Source organism: Pezoporus flaviventris, unplaced genomic scaffold (genome assembly GCF_033815535.1).
Source record: "Pezoporus flaviventris isolate CSIRO_AGI_PZ_B2104156 unplaced genomic scaffold, CSIRO_AGI_Pfla_v1 ptg000140l, whole genome shotgun sequence".
Classification (NCBI taxonomy): Eukaryota; Metazoa; Chordata; class Aves; order Psittaciformes; family Psittacidae; genus Pezoporus; species Pezoporus flaviventris.
This window is the reverse complement of record NW_026892688.1, coordinates 685,069-705,182: the sequence shown is the minus strand read 5'-3', so window position 1 is coordinate 705,182 and position 20,114 is coordinate 685,069. Positions and strand designations below refer to the sequence as shown.

Genomic DNA, 20,114 nt, shown 5'->3' with positions numbered 1-20,114 from the left:
GGGAGTGTAAGAGAGCTCTCTACAAGACTGTTTTCTGCTTTGTTCAGTGTAAGAGAAAACCAGTCCCTCTTTTTATTCTTATCTCTACTGATCAGTTCCTTATTGGCACACAGCACAGCAGAGCTGTTTTCTGGGGAAGCTCTGGGGCAATGGAAGTGCTGTGTACTTGTTATAGCTACACTGGAGAGAAAGAAAATGCTACAGTGACAGAGGAATGGGAAAGCCAAAAAACAGTTTTCCGTACTGTGTAATGCTGATCATTCAGGCTTCCTGGTAATTTTGATCTACTATATTAACAAGCAGACATTTGTGCCTCTTCAGCGCACATAAGTGGGCCTTCTCTGCATGTGGGGGAGTTTCATTGGAATACAATATACAGGTTTCAAACTAGCGGCATGAGAAACAGTCCATGGAAACTGAAAAATGCCCACCAGGAACCCTGAGACATTGCAAGCAGCATGCTGGGCTTTGGGAAGCTCAGAGATACCACTTGCACCCTTGCAATAGCAAAGCATTGTTTGGTGTATGCTTGTGACCATAGTGAGCTGTGACCTGCCTACATTTGGTCTGTATTTTAACCAATTTGGATACATACATGGATGTCCATCTTTACTCTTCACTGGCACAAAGGTTTGATTTATGATAGAACAATAGCAAACGACTATTTTGTAACAGAATTCTTAGAAATTCTGCTTTCCAATTGAGTGTGTTCTCCATCGTGGCAAGCTGTTAGCGGGGAGGAGCAGAAGGAAGTACAGCATGAAAGAAAAGACGCAGATGACCTTATATCACACAGAACTGTGAATGTTTATGCTTTGAGTTTGATTGCTCACTGTTTGATGCAGAACACAACAAAAACCACCTGCTGGTGGAAAGATGCTGTACTCAAAGTGTTTTACTGTGGAATGAAAACTTTTCACCTCTTGTTTGAATACTTCCTGAACTTTTGTAAAGCATTTGCCCATTCCATGTTAAGATGTTCTTGCTTTCCATCTACAGTGACTTCAAAATTTTTACCTTTTCCCTAAAACTGAATGTTCCCTGGTGGAGGGCACCAGTCTGTCATGATTTGCTTTTCACAGCAAGCAGTTAACAAACCTGAAAATACCACTTTTAAAAGTCATATAAGCTTCTTTACTCATTTGCGTAGGTGTGACATCCCTATCAACGACCTTTTGCAGCAGACATCATTACTCCAATGACTTAGTGTCATAGTAACTTAGTATTTTCCAAATGTGTAATGGAGTATTTTTGGGGATTACAGGGGAGTGGATGCTTTCAGTTAACTTCCTGGACTAGCAAAAAATGAAAGATGTGGGCTCTAGAGTCTCACAAGGTGGTGAAGACACAGCAGCAGTCAGTATCTGTTGGCCTGAGGATACACTGCCCACCTCTAAATTCTACAGAAAGAAATGTCATGTTAGAAATTACCAAGACTTTTAAATTAGAAGGCTAAAATCAAGACAAATAAACAGGATTTAGCAGTGTCTTCAGGAAATGGGTATTATGCTCTTCTATGCTTATTAGAATACCTGCTAGCCTGCTTTTAAATTTTGGTAATCAAACTATGTGGCTATTTGGAGTGAAAAGCACTATGCAGAAAGCTTTAAATTGAAAAGGAAGGCTCTTCCAGATATAAGTAACCAGACACTAACTTAATTTTAGAACATTTGATTCAGCAACTATTAATCCTGAGAGTTGCATTCCCCAGTCGCCTCCCCTTTCTTCCTCCCTACTTGTACACAAACAAGGACCAGATTTGCAAATACAAATTCAGGTTGCCTCATCTGCCTGTGTGTCCTGTTGTGATAGGCATTATTGCAGGCTCTGAGAATAGGTGCATGGGTTTATCTTCCCACAGGGCTCCTGGTTGCCACTGTGTGCAGTCCGTCTTATTGTGCAACAGTGACAAAGGTATCTGCAGGAACCTTGCTGCGCTGGTAGCAGAAATAGGTATGCCATTAAGCAAGGCAGGTTGTAGGGCATACATCATCCCCAGTCTGCAAGGCAGTGGTGTGCTGCTACAGATTGCTAGTGCAGTGGTCCACAGATCACTTGGATACAACTTTCCATTATTTACAAGGCATTACTCAGGTAGTCTTTTTCTGGGTGCTTGACAGAAATCTCTGAGCTTTCATCAGCAGACCTGCAGTATTCAGAGCTGCAAGTGGTGGCAAGCAGCAGGTCTTGAATATATAAAGCAGTATCTAAGTAACTGGGTTAGATAAGAATAAATCAGATTTCACAAATTCAGTACTTAAAGTGAGTTGATGCCTTTTGACAATTTATGCCTTTAATCTCCATGCCTCGCATCTTCCATCTGTGCAAAGTGAATAGCACCATGTCAGTTCCCAGACATACAGAAAAAATACTCATTACTTTTCCTGCAGTTGGCAGGCATAGTGGCAAAAGCTCCAATAGGAAAGTCCACAAGAAAATGAGTTCCATATTTGCACAGAATTTCAGTGATATGCAGTAAATAATTCATGGGCTTCCCCACCAGACTGATTGTGAGTGTTTGTCCAGTCAGAGGTATCATGAGTCACTCCCACAGATTAAAGCTGTAGGTAAAGGATAGCAGACTAAATAGGAACAGGACGAGATTTCACACGTGGTCATGGTATTGCGCTGGCAAACGTAATTTGTTAACTTGTGTAACTTAATTTCTTAAGTGTGTAAGTTCGAATCCGCAGACGTTTGGGATTTATTCTTGGGCCTACATCTGAGCCATGCCTTTCTGCAGTGCCTCCCTGCTGAGATGGTCGCATGGTGGCAGTCTGTCCCTGCAGGACTACTCTGCAGCACGGTAAATACGTGATGCTCTCACAAAGTGCTGCCCAGTGGTTTGTTCCTCAGAATCTGTCCTTCCCAAACTTTGTTCTCGGCAAAATTACCACTTGGTTACAGCTTTTGCTGTATGATCACAATTGTGGAAGCATAAATATGTGTCTGGGAGCAGTGTGACCAGCATGTGAAGGCAGCATGACTGACTTGTCACATAACTTACAGTACAAAAGCAATCTGCTTGTGCCATTAGGTACTTTATACCATAGCTGCCAACTGTGGCAAACATTCAACACAGCTTTGCAGCTTCCTAAGAACTGCCCACATTTCAGTACTTGTTAAACCTTGGTTGCTGTGAGTGGATCTCACATACAAATGCCATCCCTTCAGTTTTTTGTGTGTTTGAGCAGAGCCCCAGCTCAAGAACGCATGGCAGACTTGTGAGATTCAGCCCTCTTTGATGGAAGTAATTTTCTCTTGATCTGCAGTTTTAGGATGTGCTGCCATTGCTGAAAAAAAGCAGTAACAAACATGGCGGGGAGGATATCAAAGCACAGAGGAATGCAATGGCCAGGGCAGGGTTTTGCACTTAGAACCTACATGATAAGTAGCACCAACTTCAGCTTTTTATGGCTTAGTATATGGTTGCCTTATCCCCTTTCTGACCAAATTCTCAAATTCTAATTTGAAAAAGAAAAAGATTTAGGTTTCTTATACAATTCAGCTTGAAAAATAAATATAGCTGCTAATCAGTAACAATTTCCCTAGTTTGCTGAACCATTACCACTGACTATTCAATGGGAACAAATTGCTCCATCACATCTCTAAAATGGTATTTTTTGGCACAGTTCCGTAGAAAAAATTTGCTCTACATCTTATGTGTATTTTATTAAAAGCTGTACAATGAAATCGCACTGAGCTTCACTCGCAGGATGTCATGTTGTCCTGGGTTCAGCAGTAGCAGTCATGTTTTTCCTTTGTGTTAACTGGTGCAGTGCTGTGTTTTGACTTCTAGCTTGAGAACAGTGTTGGTGAAGCCGATGTTTTCGGTTGTTGCTAAGTGATGTTTACCCTGACCAAGGACTCTGTGAGGCTCATGCTCTGCCAGGGAGGAGGGGAAGCTGTGAGGAAGCAGAGACCGGGCGCCTGACCCAGGCTAGCCGGGGAGGTATTCCATACCACAGCACGTCATGCCCGGGGTGGGGGGGTAACTGGGAGTTACCCAGAAGGACAGGAGCTTCCGGGTGGAACTCGCTTTCTTGGCTGGTGGTATCGTATTCTCTTCCCTCGTTATTTTCCCTTATCATTGTTTTAGCTGATAGTAGCGGTGGTGATTTGTTGCTGGACTGTTCTTGTCTCAACCCGTAGGAGTTGCACTCTCTCGATCCTCCTCCCCGTTCCTCCGGGAGCGGGGAAGGGGAGAGCCCCGGTGCGGGGGGGGGGGGGGGGGGAACGGACACGGACCTCGTTTGTTGTCAGCTCGGCACCACTCACTGGGAGTGAGTGAACAAGTTACCTGACTGGGTTTAAACCACGACAGTTCTTTTTGGCGCCCAACGTGGGGCACGAGGGGTTGAGATAAGAACAGATCTGACTGGATTGATAGTCACTCGTCACAATGCTGATTTATTGGCTCTCAAGGTTGTTCCTCTTGATCTCACAGTTTCAGTATATCATATCTTACGTCCATCCGGTATTGGCTGTATTAGTGTTTTTCAAGTGTGGGGCTTGGGCTAAGGTTTTTATCCCATTGTACTTTATGGTAATGACTTGTAATACAATAGAATCATTGATCATGAAACTGATCTGGCTTATGTTCCCAGTGTGGTCACCACCTTTATACTTTGGGAGGTATATGATGGAGGTGCTTAGCAATTACACATCTTTTTTCTCCTTCTCAGGTGCTCAACCTGTGAAGGAGACATCCTTTTACCCTCCCAGTCGTCCCCCCAGACCATTTACATTTGAGAGTTTTGAATTTTTTGAATGGCCTTTTAATGCTGTTGAGACTTGTTTGCTGATGGTGATGGGAATCACCATGCTAACACGCATACAGAGTGTGTTTTGCCCACTACTGATTTCAAGAGTTAAGCAGATTCAGGTTTGGGTCTTGTCTGGGGTCAAACGACGATGTAGGAGGACCGAGAGATTTTCCCAGAGGCTGGACAGCCATGAGTGGCAGGGTGTGTGGGATAGTATGGGCAAGTGTCTAGGTCAGTGGGCCCCTCCAGTACTTTGGAATTTCACTACCGAACAACTGCAAAATCCAGGAGAATTAGTAAAACACTTAAATGAGGTGTGTGGTCATTCTGGCCATACCAGAGATGGACAAATCACGGCAACGTGCTGGGGCTTGGCCTATGCTTACAGGGCCTTGTTCAACACTATCCAGCACCTTCAAAAGGAAAAGAATGTCGGCGGATTTGAGGGCAAAGTGACAGTCGCTACTCAAACTTTGGCTGCAATGAACTGCGCAGCTACCCCAGTGGCAAGTACAGCAGCTGCTCAAACTTCAACTGCAACAGACAGCGTGGTTACCCCAGCTCCAAGCACAGCAGCTGCACCAGCCCCAGCAACAAGTACAGTCGCTACTCAAACCACAGTGATAATCACTGCAGCCAAACCAGAGGACCAATTCGTACCAATATCGGTTGCCCCTGTACGCAAGAGAACAAGCAAAAAGGAGGCAAAAAGGGTGAAGCGAGATGAAGAACCAATGAATTCACCACCCGGTCCAGAATCTGATCAGGAGTCATCATCACATGACGAAGATGAAGAAGAAGAGGTAACTTCTCGACCTCGGACCTCAACCGAGCTGCGGAATATGCGAAAAGATTTTACCTGTCAACCAGGGGAGCACATCATCACCTGGTTACTCCGATGCTGGGACAATGGGGCCGATGGTCTCGAACTAGAAGGTACAGAAGCCAAGCAGCTGGGATCACTTGCTAGAGAAGGGGGAATTGACAAAGCAATTGCAAGAGAGAAAAAGTCCCTCAGCCTTTGGAGGAGGCTCTTGGCAGCTGTGAAAGAAAGGTTTCCGTACAAGGACGATGTTACGAGTCGTTCGGCCAAGTGGACTACTATAGACAAAGGCATCCAGTCTCTGAGGGAATCGGCCATCGTAGAGATGCTCTATCACATCAAGCCGAATAACGGGGATACACCTATAGATCCAGATGAAGTTGAATGTACGCGACCCATGTGGCGAAAACTTACACGGAATGCACCGTCATCATATGCCCATTCATTGGCAACAGTAACCTGGAATGACATAGTACCACTAACAGTGGATGAAATGGTTCATAAACTCCGAGAGTTCGAAGACAACCTCACTCCTTCCATCATCTCAGCTGTGAAAAAACTGTCCCAGGACCTCGACAAATTGAGGGACGATGTATCTAATTTATCCAGCTCCTCACGTGTACCAACACACGTCTCAGCTATTAACAAAAGACGTCCTATTGTTAAAGAGAGGAGATACAGGAGGTATATGCCATGGGGTACCCTATGATTTTACCTGCTGGATCACGGAGAAGACATGACAAAGTGGGATGGAAAACCTACTTCAGCTTTGGAGGAACGGGTGAGTGAACTGAAGAGGGGAGCAAGGGCCAAGACTGATCGTCCCATGATAGCTACAGCTTCAGTCTCTGGTGAGCAGTTTCCCAGATGGAGTGGAAGAGCTGATTTTACTCCAGCTCCTGTGATAATGAAGAATAATCCCTTTCAACACGACTTAAGTGTCCAACGCTGTGATGACCACTAGAGGGGCCCTGCCTCCAGCCAGGTGGAGGTAGGGGACAATCGGATTTACTGGACTGTGTGGATCAGATGGCCTAGCACATCAGTCCCACAGAAGTATAAGGCTCTAGTAGATACCGGTGCACAGTGTACCCTGATGCCATCAAGCTGTCAAGGGGTGGAACCCATCTATATTTCTGGAGTGACAGGAGGATCCCAAGAGTTGACTGTGCTGGAGGCTGAAATCAGCCTGACTGGGAGGGAATGGCAAAAGCACCCTATTGTGACTGGTCCAGAGGCTCCATGCATCCTCGGCATAGACTACCTCAAGAGAGGGTACTTCAAAGACCCAAAAGGGTACCGGTGGGCTTTTGGTATTGCTGCTTTGGAGACTGAGGAAATTGAGCAGCTGTCCACCTTGCCTGGTCTCTCAGAAGATCCCTCTGCTGTGGGGTTGCTGAAAGTTGAAGAACAACAAGTGCCAATTGCGACCACAACAGTGCACCGGCGGCAATATCGCACCAACTGAGACTGCCTGATTCCCATCCATCAGTTGATCTGTAGACTGGAGAGTCAGGGGGTGATCAGCAGGACCCGCTCACCCTTCAATAGCCCCATATGGCCAGTGCGAAAGTCTAATGGAGAATGGAGACTAACAGTAGACTATCGTGGCCTGAATGAAGTCTCACCACCATTGAGTGCTGCCGTACCGGACATGCTAGAACTTCAGTATGAACTAGAGTCAAAGGCAGCCAAGTGGTATGCCACGATTGATATTGCCAATGCATTTTTCTCCATTCCTTTGGCAGCAGAGTGCAGGCCACAGTTTGCTTTTACTTGGAGGGATGTCCAGTTCACTTGGAACCGACTGCCCCAGGGGTGGAAAGAAACACAGCCCTACCATTTGCCACGGACTGATCCAGACTGCACTGGAACAGGGGCAAGCTCCAGAACACCTGCAATACATTGATGACATTATTGTGTGGGGCAATACAGCGGAAGAAGTCTTTGAGAAAGGGAGGAAAATAATCCAAATCCTGCTGAAAGCCGGTTTTGCCATAAAATGGAGTAAGGTCAAGGGACCTGCACAGGAGATTCAATTTTTGGGAATAAAATGGCAAGATGGACGTAGACAGATCCCCACAGATGTGATCAACAAGATAACAGCAATGTCTCCACCAACTAATAAGAAAGAAACGCAAGCTTTCTTGGGTGCAGTGGGGTTCTGGAGAATGCACATCCCAAATTACAGTTCGATTGTAAGCCCTCTCTATCATGTGACCCGGAAGAAGAATGATTTTAAATGGGGCCCTGAGCAGCAACAAGCCTTTGAGCAAATTAAACGCGAGATAGTTCATGCAGTAGCCCTTGGACCAGTCCGGACCGGACCAGATGTAAAAAATGTGCTGTGCACTGCAGCTGGGGAGAACGGTCCTACCTGGAGCCTCTGGCAGAAAGCTCCAGGGGAGACTTGAGGTCAACCCCTCGGCTTTTGGAGTCGGGGATATAAAGGATCTGAGGCCAGCTATACCCCAACTGAGAAAGAGATACTGGCAGCCTATGAAGGGGTTCGAGCTGCTTCGGAAGTGATTGGCACTGAAGCACAGCTCCTCCTGGCACCCCGGTTGCCCGTGTTGGGCTGGATGTTCAAAGGCAGGGTCTCCTCTACACATCATGCAACTGATGCTACATGGAGTAAATGGGCTGCACTAATTACACAACGAACTCGAATAGGAAATCCCAGTCGTCCAGGCATTCTAGAAGTCATCATGGACTGGCCAGAGGGCAAAGATTTCGGAATGTCACCAGAGGAGAAGGTGATGCACGCTGAAGAGGCCCCACCATATAATAAACTGTCAGAAAGTGAAAAGCAGTATGCCTTGTTTACTGATGGCTCTTGCCGTATTGTGGGAAAGCATCGGAGATGGAAGGCAGCTGTATGGAGTCCTGGACGACAAGTTGCAGAACCTGAAGGAGAGGGTGAATCAAGTCAATTTGCCGAGGTGAAAGCCATCCAGCTGGCCCTGGACATTGCTGAAGGAGAAAAGTGGCCAGTACTTTATACTGACTCATGGGTGGTGGCAAATGCCCTGTGGGGGTGGTTGAAGCAATGGAAGCAGAGCAACTGGCAACGCAGAGGTAAACCCATCTGGGCTGCTGCACTGTGGAAAGATATTGCTGCCCGGGTGCAGAACCTGGTGGTGAAGGTACATCATGTAGATGCCCATGTACCCAAGAGTCGGGCCACTGAGGAACACCAGAACAACCAACAAGTGGATAAAGCGGCTAAGACTGAAGTGGCTCAGATGGACTTAGATTGGCAACATAAAGGTGAATTATTTTTGGCCCGGTGGGCCCATGACACTTCAGGCCATCAGGGCAGAGATGCAACATATAGATGGGCCCGTGACCGAGGGGTGGACTTAACAATGGACACTATTGCCCAGGTTATTCATGAGTGTGAAACATGTGCTGCAATTAAACAAGCCAAGCGGTTAAAGCCTCTTTGGTATAGAGGACGATGGTTGAAGTATAAATATGGGGAGGCCTGGCAGATTGACTATATCACACTGCCACCAACCCGCCAAGGCAAGCGCCATGTGCTTACCATGGTGGAAGCAACCACCGGGTGGCTGGAAACATACGCTGTGCCCCATGCCACTGCCCGGAACACTATCGTGGGCCTTGAGAAACAGATTTTGTGGCGACACGGCACCCCAGAGAGAATTGAGTCAGACAATGGGACTCATTTCCGGAATAACCTTATAGATATTTGGGCCAAAGAGCATGGCATTGAGTGGGTATATCACATCCCCTACCATGCACCAGCCTCTGGGAAAATCGAACGGTACAATGGGCTGTTAAAAACTACACTGAGAGCGATGGGTGGGGGAACTTTCAAGCATTGGGATACACATTTACCAAAGGCCACCTGGTTGGTCAACACCAGAGGATCTGCCAACAGGGCTGGCCCAGCCCAGTCAGAACTTTTACATATTGTAGAGGGGGACAAAGTTCCCGTGGTGCATATGAAGAATTTGCTGGGGAAGACAGTCTGGGTTATTCCTGCTTCAGGTAAAGGCAAACCCACTCGTGGGATTGCTTTTGCTCAGGGACCTGGATATACTTGGTGGGTAATGCGGGAAGATGGGGAAGTCCGATGTATACCTCAAGGGGATTTGATTTTAGGGGAGAACAGCCAGTGAACTCAGTTGTATGCCGTTGCCTGCTGTGTAATGCTTTTATAGCCCATCAACTAGATGTCTCCAGGTCACCAGCGACTGGCCCTGACTTCCCTCCAGCCATCATCCCAACAGAGAATGAACTTTGAACATCATGGACCGAATGGACTCGGCAGCATTATAGGGATTGGTCCATGCACTAAGAAAATGATCTTTTCCTCTTGGTCTGTATGTATATGGATGTATATATGTGGGAGAGCGATGGTGTATTGAAAATGTGGGATCTGAGCACGACGTGAATGGTATGGAATAAGGGGTGGATAATGTCCTGGGTTCAGCAGTAGCAGTCATGTTTTTCCTTTGTGTTAACTGGTGCAGTGCTGTGTTTTGACTTCTAGCTTGAGAACAGTGTTGGTGAAGCCGATGTTTTCGGTTGTTGCTAAGTGATGTTTACCCTGACCAAGGACTCTGTGAGGCTCATGCTCTGCCAGGGAGGAGGGGAAGCTGTGAGGAAGCAGAGACGGGGCGCCTGACCCGGGCTAGCCGGGGAGGTATTCCATACCACAGCACGTCATGCCTGGGGTGGGGGGGTAACTGGGAGTTACCCGGAAGGACAGGGGCTTCCGGGTGGAACTCGCTTTCTTGGCCGGTGGTATCGTATTCTCTTCCCTTGTTATTTTCCCTTATCATTGTTTTAGCTGATAGTAGCGGTGGTGATTTGTTGCTGGACTGTTCTTGTCTCAACCTGTAGGAGTTGCACTCTCTCGATCCTCCTCCCCGTTCCTCCGGGAGCGGGGAAGGGGAGAGCCCTGGTGCGGGGGGGGAAGGGGGGAACGGACACGGACCTCGATTGTTGTCAGCTCGGCACCACTCACTGGGAGTGAGTGAACAAGTTACCTGACTGGGTTTAAACCACGACACATGTGCTTCATGTGTAACTAATTGGTAGGAAGCGGGAGCGGAAAGGAGCTGCGTACAGGAGTATTCAGCAAACATGCCTTCATGACCTATTGTATTTAGAAAACCCTAATGCAGCTCCCACATTGACTCCCATGCAGCTCTCCAGTGTACCTCTCCAAGTACGTGTAAAACAAAGTCAGCTGGATGCTTCTTTAGGTTTTCCAGCCACCATGTCCAGAAACAGCAAGAAGTTTGTAGGTTTTGCTTGTATAAGTACCTGCCACTGGAGGTGATTGAAAATCCTCCCCTACACTGTTAGCTCCCATCTTTCCTTGTGCCAGTACTGCTTAGCTATGCAGATGAATCTACATTTTTCACAGGTATTGTAGAGGACTTTGAAGAGCAGTTATAGTATAAATTTTGCTAACAAATTTTGCTAGTTCACAAAGGAGAAAAAATATTTTCACATTTAAGAATTAAAGAGTTAAAGCCATATCAGGGTGCTAAAACTCCAGGGTTTACTAGCATCTACTTTACATAGAAAATGCAAATTTTCTAATTTCATCTCATAACTGGACATTTGGTTATTTGTTGTTGTTTGTTTGTGTTTTTATTAGTACATTACATGAATCCACACAAACTATGCACTGTATCATAACATGGTCTTTCAAAGTGTGTTCTAATGTGCAATTAGATAATAAATTTGCTTTTGAATTGCTCAGCAATTCAGGGGTCTGATCCCCGCAACTTTTATCACTAATACATAAGTGGCCTTTCAAAAGGGTTCCCATGGTGTTTGAATGGAAAGAGAAAAATCAACAAACCCTTCTCTGTACCATGACTCACAGTCCTAGACCTCTCTAGCATGACAGCATCAGTGACCTAAAAGTTCTGATAAAACACAAATCCAGCTTTGGCAAACAAGAAGCTGTTGAAGCTTACTGTGTTGATCTGTAAATTCTCATTAACTACTGCAGTGCACTGCTTAATCAAGGTGCTTCCCAAGGAATCAATTTAAACCTAATGATACTTGTGACAAGGACAGCTGCTTAATTGGGATGGTAATTTCACTTAATTGGGACACCTTCAGGTGACATGGGTGACAACCTGCAAGTGTTAGTTCAGTGCATTCTCCTTGTGCAGTTGCCCCCCTCTGCCCTCACTTACAGCTGGTTCAGTGCAAACTACTGGACACTGCTTCCCAGTGGATAGCAGCCACCTTCCTATTGCTCTGAAGGACTTCCAGCGTGACAGACTGCTCAAAACAGTGCTCGATACAGCACTACCACAGGGAAAGCAAGTTAGCCACTTCTCCAGCCTAATTTTAATGAAAATATTCAGCCCCTAAAGTAGCCAAGATTCTTCCATCTTAAAAAAGCTTAAGAAAAGATTAGTGTCATGTCTTTGAAGTCTTAAGATGTGCAATTTCATGTTGTTCATTAAAAAGCCTAGTCTTAACTGGGACAGTTGCTGAAACTAAATTAAACGCATGCATGCAAAGGCCTCTAGCTGAGATTGAATAACCAGCATTCAACATTTAATACCTAAACAAAAATATTATCGTATAAAACCTACTAGGATAGAGGATGGTCTGCTGGCTAAAACAAGAGCTGTGATTACAGAAAGCTTGTGTTTTCCTTTTTACTTTAATTTTCTATTGCAGTATGAAATCTCTGTTACATTGTTTTCGTAAGATGCAGCTTTAATAAGAGGGATGGTACATTCAGTGCCTTCAATCAGGTACAGATTGTCTGCCATTGGACCTGTATGAAAATAAAGAGTATGCAGCTGGAGGTGCTGAAATTTGCTTGCTGCTGGGAAGTAGTTGGCTTTCTGTTGATGCAGTTATCATAGAATCATAGAATGGTTTCAGTTGGAAGGAAACTTAAAGCTCACCTTTAAAACCATGGACACCTTCCACTACATCAGGTTGTTCCAAGCCCTGTCCAGCCTGACCCTGAACACTGCCAGGGATGGAGCAGCCACTTGGCAACCTGTGCCAGCGCCTCACCACCCTCACGTGGAAGAATGTCTTCCTAAAATCTCATCTCAGTCTCCCCTCTGTCAGGTTAAAGCCATTCCCCTTGTCCTGTCCCTACAGGCCCTTGTCCAAAGCCCCTCTCCAGCTTTTCTGTCACCCCTTTAGGCACTGGGAGCTGCTCTAAGGTCTCCCCTTAAGGATCCTTCTCTTCTCCAGGCTGAACCAGCCCAGCTCTCTCAGCCTGTCTCCAGAGCAGAGCTGCTCCAGCCCTCGCAGCATCTCCGTGGCCTCTTCTGGACTTGCTCCAAGAGCTCCATGTCCCTCTTGTGTTGCTGCCCCAGAGCTGGATGCAGGAGTGCAGGGGGGGTCTCCACAGAGCTGAGCAGAGGGGGAGAATCCCCTGCCTTGGCTTGTTCCTCTTTATGCAGCCCAGGACTATTGTACAGACCTGAATTTCTGAGAGCAGAGATTATGGCTGACAATTAATCCGTTTTAGCTTGTACTTGCAATTAAACTGTGTTTGGCTACTCCCCCATCAACAAAGCTTTTTTTTTTTTTTCCTTTTAATTGGAGATAAGGATCAAATAAAGAAGAGGAAGGAGGCACATACATATTATCTTCATCGACCTAAGCTACAGAAGCACTCAACATCAGTGTAGACACAATGCGAGCTATCCAAATATTAGAAAAAAATACCAATTGCTTTTGAGAGAAGCTATGATCTTTTAGAACTGATGCCACATACACCAGCTATCATATCAGTGGTGTATAGCACTGCTTTCTTACAGCCCTCTGAAAACTTACTGTAAACTAGTGACTTGTCATATTTTCAGACAGCTTTAGGAGATCCTTCCCAGCTACCTTATGTGGTTTTATTCATATACAAGGGGATCAGTGTCACAGACAGATAAAAGTAACATCGCCTTGCTTTCAAAAGCAAGACAGAAGCAGGCCATTTTCCTTGTAACATTAGGGAAACAGAGATTAGCAGGAGAGGAAGCAGCTTAGAGTATGTGGTAAATACGTCTCATGTGAAACTGAGCCTGTACTCCAGCATTTTAGAAACCTATCCTGGAGGTTTTACTTGAGAAAAAGCAACCTATTAAGGATTTCAAGTTTTTGTCCCAGGGAAAGGAGATTTACAAAATGTTGCTGCGGTAGAAGATCTTATTGTTATTACCCTTACTGCCTCACACATCATCTTGCAAAACGTGCTGCCACAAGAAACCCAAAGCCTGCTTTTCAAGCTCACTGCCAGAAGCAGCCTATTACAACACCTGCAATGGCGATAATGAAAGCCATCTCATGAAGCCTTGTGACAATTACAGCCGCCTGCACTGTGCTTGTAATACAGCAGATTAATTGTGCTCTGGTCCTCGAATGAGACCCATAAATCAGCACGATGATGTCATACAGTGATTCACACTTGAGGTGTGATTCATGCAGCTGCAATAATTGTGTGGCAGGTCATTCAATGAGAGAGCACATTACAGGATTGAGGGCTGCTGTTTTATGAATGAGTAAGGGAGCACGGAGAAACAAGATGATCAGTACTACAGATCAGGTACCTGCCTTGGCTAGTTTGCATATTTAATGTGAGACACAGGTTTCCTCTCAGCTCTGACCAGGTTTTATTAAGGTAAATACTCTGCAGTTTTATTATACAAGTAAAAGTCCTCTTTAAGCTTGACTTTGTACATGTATGTAAATTATTAGTCTTTAAAAAGAAAACCTTGTGACATAGCAAAATATTTTTCCAGCTTCTGTACAAAATAGCTCTTCTTTTTTTTTTCTCTTTTTCTGTTAGAAGGCATTGAATTTTTTACTGCATTAAGTGGCCTGTGTATTTTTACAAAAGTGATATAAAACCACCTGAAATATGCAAAAATTCCAAAGTGCACTCCAACAGCTAATGCTTTGCAAATACTTTATTACACAAATTACATTCAGCTTCTGAAAATAGTGTTCTAACAGTGATACCATCTAAAAATAAGACATCCCAGAAACACATCAAGTTTGGAAGAAGAAAAAAAATTAAATAGAGACTTTTTTCTTTCCTTCAATGCAATATAATGTTAGTGATTTTAAAAAAATAGAAGAAGATTTAGCAGCTTTATTTTCTTGTGGCACTGTATTTTCTCTGTACTGCAACAGGTTAAGGACATTGAAGAGGAAAGGCACAAAACAGAAATTGGCAACTGAATAGTTACAGGAAAAGTATTTTGCTGAAGTAGATAGTATGACTTATTTACAAGATCCCCAGTTTAAAATGAGAAAATACTACTGCTTTAAATCAGTGCTGCAATTAGAAGACTTGTCCGTATTAAGATGCTCACATAAAAAACAACAGCACTGATACAGAACTTTCCTACACTCCTCTGCCTAAAAAACAGAACTAAAACCGAACAAAAACTAAAGGAACCAGTGTACAGCCCCACATAGACTAGTACAGTTTACAATTAAATACACAAAATCTTAAACGTGCTTAAGGGAAAAGGAATATGACTTTTTGGGTTGGATCGTATAATGGAGAACTTAAAGGCTGGTTTCAGAAGGATGAAGGTGCTGGTGGAGTTGGAGGTGCTGAACACTCTTCCTCTGAATCTGTGCCTTCACCTTCATCTTTTTCTTGATCACTGCCTTCAGTGCTCACTCGGTCAAAACCTTTTCGACTGTAGCTCTTGTGACTTGCAAAAAAGTTCCCAAGGTTAAGGCCACCACTGCCTTTCCCTGTGGAAAGGAAAGGTTTGTTGTAAGGTTTACTTTACTCTATGGTGGAATAAAAATCTATCTACTGATTCACCAGGATAATGGAGACTATTTTACGTGTCCTTACAGAAATTGTTTTTAAAGATCAGCACATTAGCCGCAGAGATTATGAATGAGAAAGGAAATTAATTTTTGAAGTAGAAGTTTTAACAGCATCTGTTGTTTCACTAAGTCATTATGTAGCCTACTTGTGTGCCCAAGTTTGCCTTTCATCTCAAAGTGCTTAATTTCCTTCACCAGATTTAGATAACCCATTATAACAGGTACCGCTCTGCCACTGGTAGTGACACATCCTCTTCAGTGGGCAGATAATGATGGATGAAAGGTGTCATAGAATACATTTCCACAAAACACCTGAGGTTTGCCCCCAGTCCTTTCCCTGAGAATGTTCCATCAAATCTGTTATTCAACTAGAAGTGGATAGGAAAAAAGCCTCCACTTATTGTTCTTAAAAATCCTGAATGACTCAAGACTCACCTCTAACTCTGCCTAAAATTCTTCCTGAACTTGAATCAAGTTTGTGTTCTCCATCACCTGAAAAACAAAGTAGATTTCAAAAATAAGCTAAAAAAAATCATATTATACGATTAAATATAAATGAAATATGAAATATAAACCCACAAAATTAAATATAATTAAATAATTATCTAGGATACAAAGCACAGATATTCAACAAATTGATCAGCAGCTCTAACAAGCAAAACTGATACTTTCCAGTTTCTTGATTAAGGTGAAATTATAATTCCTAACAGAATCACTATACCACGGATGTACAGTGTATGCCAATTCAACCATTAATAAGATTCACATGCAAGATATTTCTGAGAATTTAATTCCCTCAACTGTTCACTCATGTTACTGTGAAGAGTTTACAGGAAGGACAATAACCTTGCTATTTATAATGTACACAACTACACTGCAGCACACTGCAAACTGCAGCTTGACATTCGAAATTGTATCGTTTCCCTTGAAAAAAGACTTTTTATGGAAGACAGTGAATTTCTTCAGGTATTTTGGAGGAACTTTCTCTACCCCTTCACACACTGCATCTATCTTCCTCCCTGGTACCTCTTCCCATCCTTTAAAAAAAAAAAAAGAGTCCCATGACCTATCTGTCTTTTCTTATATACTACGTAGTTTCCATAAACCTGTGCAAGAAGTTACTTTTAATAGCATAACTGTATCATGCTCCTTGACACAGTAAATTCAAACACTGCTTGAATCCAACTGGAATCCAAATATGCTATTATAGATCATATCCATTAATGGCAGTACTGCAGTAGTCTAGAGTGTTAGCATATCTAATGTGCTAAACTTGTTTGAACACAAAGAAGTTAGGAAGCTTTTATTTGAAATCTTCAAATAAAATACATCCAATTCAGCTGCACAGCAACAGAAGATCTTGAATTACCTAATCTGCCATTGTATGTCCTAGACAGTAGCAGAACTATTTTATTTATCTATTGCATGTAGCTTTTCTTTTCTTGATGAGAGTATCTTGATAAAGCTATTTATGCAATACAAAGTATCATGATCGAACTCCTACTTTAGTCTAACATTTTCTCAAAAAAAATTTACTACGAAATGTGAATAGCAGCAAATTTACATAGCATTGTAAGCACCAATTAAAGCTCTCACAGCAATGGGTAGAGGTCTGTTATGGTATCTGACTCACAAAATGCACAAGGTAGTAATGAACAACAATAATATATAATGCCTTGTAAATGTTATCTGTTTGCTTTTTGCATATACTTTTAGAGTCCTTTGTTCTCAAAAATTTAAAGATCCCAAACTGAAAATCAAACTATGCTCAAAAGTTTAAAATTTATGTACTCTAGACATAAATTTTATAACATGAATATATTCTATTTATTTCTGAGACAAATTTTTGGCTCAACACCAATTAAAGTTTTAGATACATGTTCTGAAAAGGTGGTGGCTAGAGATGTAATGTTAAAGGCTGCAGTTGCTGTGTGCACACTGATTTGCATGCAGTGTCACTGCTGTAACTGTTCAGAAGGGTAAAGGGACAGTGAGCCTCTCTCTTCATACCCTCACACCTCAGTATTCAGCAACGTTTTGAACTGCAATAATAAAAGCCTGTTCTCTAGAGTTACTCACAGTTACCTCTATAGACAGTTGTCTTCCTCCACCGAATAAATAATAAAATTGCCAGCAGAACAACAACAGGGATAATTAGAAGAGTTGTAATAAGAACAAATGAAATTCCAGTGCTGGTGTGTTGCTGGACTAAATGTTGTTTTTCCTGCTTCTTTACAGGGTCCGTTGATTCTGGGTTGTTTTTCAATCTGCCTTCTACAATTGTTCCTGATTCTTTAAAGAGAAGACAATTTCAGCATGTAATCCATTTGCATCAAGCAACAGAACAAGGCATTAAAGAACAAGCTAGTATACCTGAAGTGTATAACAAGGAGTAACAAGGACACAAAGGAAAAACACTTATGGAGACATTTTTAGCTCTTGCTGATGTTATCCCAAAGTAAGGCAGAGAGAGTCTGAATGATATCACTCACTAGCAAAGATGCTCTTCCTTTTTCTCAATGGGGAAAGGAGAGGTGTTAGGGAGAGTTTATTCTTAAAAACTATCTATGATTTAAAAGACAGGAAAATCCCCAGAAGTTCTATTTTTGCAAGTAGGTGTGTGATGTAATGTCAAATATCTCATTCTGATAATAACACTTCCACAGGTAATGTAGAAATCCAGTATATTATGTATTATCATAAAAATGGAATGCATTTAAAGGAATGCATTTAAAGTTCTTTTTAATAAAACTTGTGACAAAGTGTTATATTTTCCAAACCCCCATGAGAGAACTTTGACTCTGAAAGTCTGGAGAACTTTTGAAAACTGCACCTAAACATTCCTGACTAGTTTATTACCTCTCCACCTACAAGGAGAAAACCAATTCCAATAAAATCCTCTATGCTGTTTTGTATGTGCATAAAGACTCACATGCTTTGTGCTAACTTAATGAGTAAATATGTCTAGCTATATGTTTTAAAGTCTGATTTAACTGCTGTCCTGTGTTTGGCTTTAACAGTTATTTTTCTGCTTCCTAGCAGCTGTTATGGTGCTGTGTTTTGGCTTTAGTCTGAGAACAATGCTAATAACACACCAGGGTTTTAGTTGTTGCTAAGTAATGTTTACCCCGACCAAGGACTTTCTGAATCTCATGCTCTGCCAGTGAGAAGGGGCGCGGGAAGCCGAAAGGAAGCAGAGACAGGACACCTGACCTGACCTAGCCAAAGGTGTATTCCATACCACAGCACGTCATAACCAGTATGTAAACTGGGTGGAGCTACCCGGAAGGCCCAGATTGCTGCTCGGGTCGGGCTGGATATCGTTTGGCAGTTGATGAGCAATTGTATTGTCCATCACTTGTGCTTATTGTTTTTTTCCTTTCTCCTTTTAGTTTTATATTCTCTTCCTTTGTTATTTCCCTTATCATTATTATTATTGGTGATAGCAGTAGTGGTTTGTGTTACACCTTAGTTACTGGACTGTTCTTATCTCAACCTGTAGGAGTTACATTCTTTTGATTCTCCTCCCCATCCCTGCAGGAGGAGGAAAAGATGAGGAAGTGAGCAAGGGGCTGCATGATTCTGAGTTACTGGCTGGGCTTAAACCATGACAGCTGCATCTCTTAAGTAGCTGTGTCAGGAACACACTCTGAATCAACTCTGTTTTGATTCTGTATCAAACTTAAAATGATGCTTTGTTCTGAAAGAAATGCTTCAGTTTACACTGAACACACTAATACAGTGATAACAATTACAGTGCTGTCTGTTCAAGTAGTAGTTACAGCCAAGAGCACCTTTCCTCCACTGTCTTTTCCACCTCTGAGCAAAACTACTGTTCTGCACACAAGAGAACTGCTACATCTCCACAGTCCCCCACTTCACAGCAGCACAATAGTAACAGCCTGCCACAAGGAGGTTGTGACAACACATGCCACTCCTGCCCATTTATTTAGCAGAGGATGGCACAACGTACATTGGCTACCTGTTTTCTTCAAGTGGAGTTGAAAGATGTTAATTTCAGTACAGGTACCCTAAATGTTTTAGAGTTTGTTACTTAAGAACTGCTCCTGGTGGTACTATTGCGGTTTTCTCTATAGCATTAGGACTGTCAGCTAGCTATCTTCCTAAAGAAGCCAAAATGCATTCTTAATGTATCTCTAGATTTGTTCTACTATGAATGCTGTATTGTGAACGCTTCACTTCTGAGTGTCTCAGTAAGGCTGATGTACCAATAGAGAGAAAACAGAAGGATAACTATTCTGACAATAAGGATTTAATTGTTTTATAATCTCAGCCTCCTTTATTCTACTTTGTTCTATATGTTTGGAACTGCCAGTTGGGATCTGTTGGTATTCTCCTCTGTCTGCATATACACGGCTAAAGCAAATCACGCTCTGATTCAACCAAAGAAAAACATTTACGAATGTGTGAATATAAGCAGACTGGTAATGTTTTTCTGAGAGGGAAATGAACTTTTCCTTTTCAACATAAAGGACATACATAATGATACAAATAGTTAAAACTACTTCTCATCTTTCGAAACTGCTATTTCACCCCTTTGATTTCTACATGTATTTCTTTATCTCCTTATAGTAAGTTTTTACATGTTTTTATTTTGCTTTTGTTTTCCTTTTTCTTGTCATTTTCATGAAGATAAGGAAAAAAAAGGCAGTAAACCTAGGGAAATAAATATAAATAGAAAAATTTGGGGT

General features: G+C 42.9%; 1 protein-coding gene across 6 annotated transcripts in view; it reads right to left on the bottom strand.

Annotated features, from left to right (window-relative positions):
• Positions 1 to 14,501: 14,501 nt before the first annotated feature.
• PAM (peptidylglycine alpha-amidating monooxygenase) overlaps positions 14,502 to 20,114 on the bottom strand; it is a 66,059-nt gene continuing 60,446 nt past the window's right edge. For all 6 annotated transcript variants that reach the window (XM_061479030.1, XM_061479033.1, XM_061479031.1 and 3 more), the window contains 3 exons: positions 17,488 to 17,694; positions 15,838 to 15,894; positions 14,502 to 15,321 (listed from right to left, as the gene is read on the bottom strand). In XM_061479030.1, coding sequence (XP_061335014.1) covers positions 15,140 to 15,321; positions 15,838 to 15,894; positions 17,488 to 17,694 — 446 coding nt within the window. In that variant the 3' untranslated portion in view covers positions 14,502 to 15,139. The remainder of the gene's footprint in view (positions 15,322 to 15,837; positions 15,895 to 17,487; positions 17,695 to 20,114) is intronic.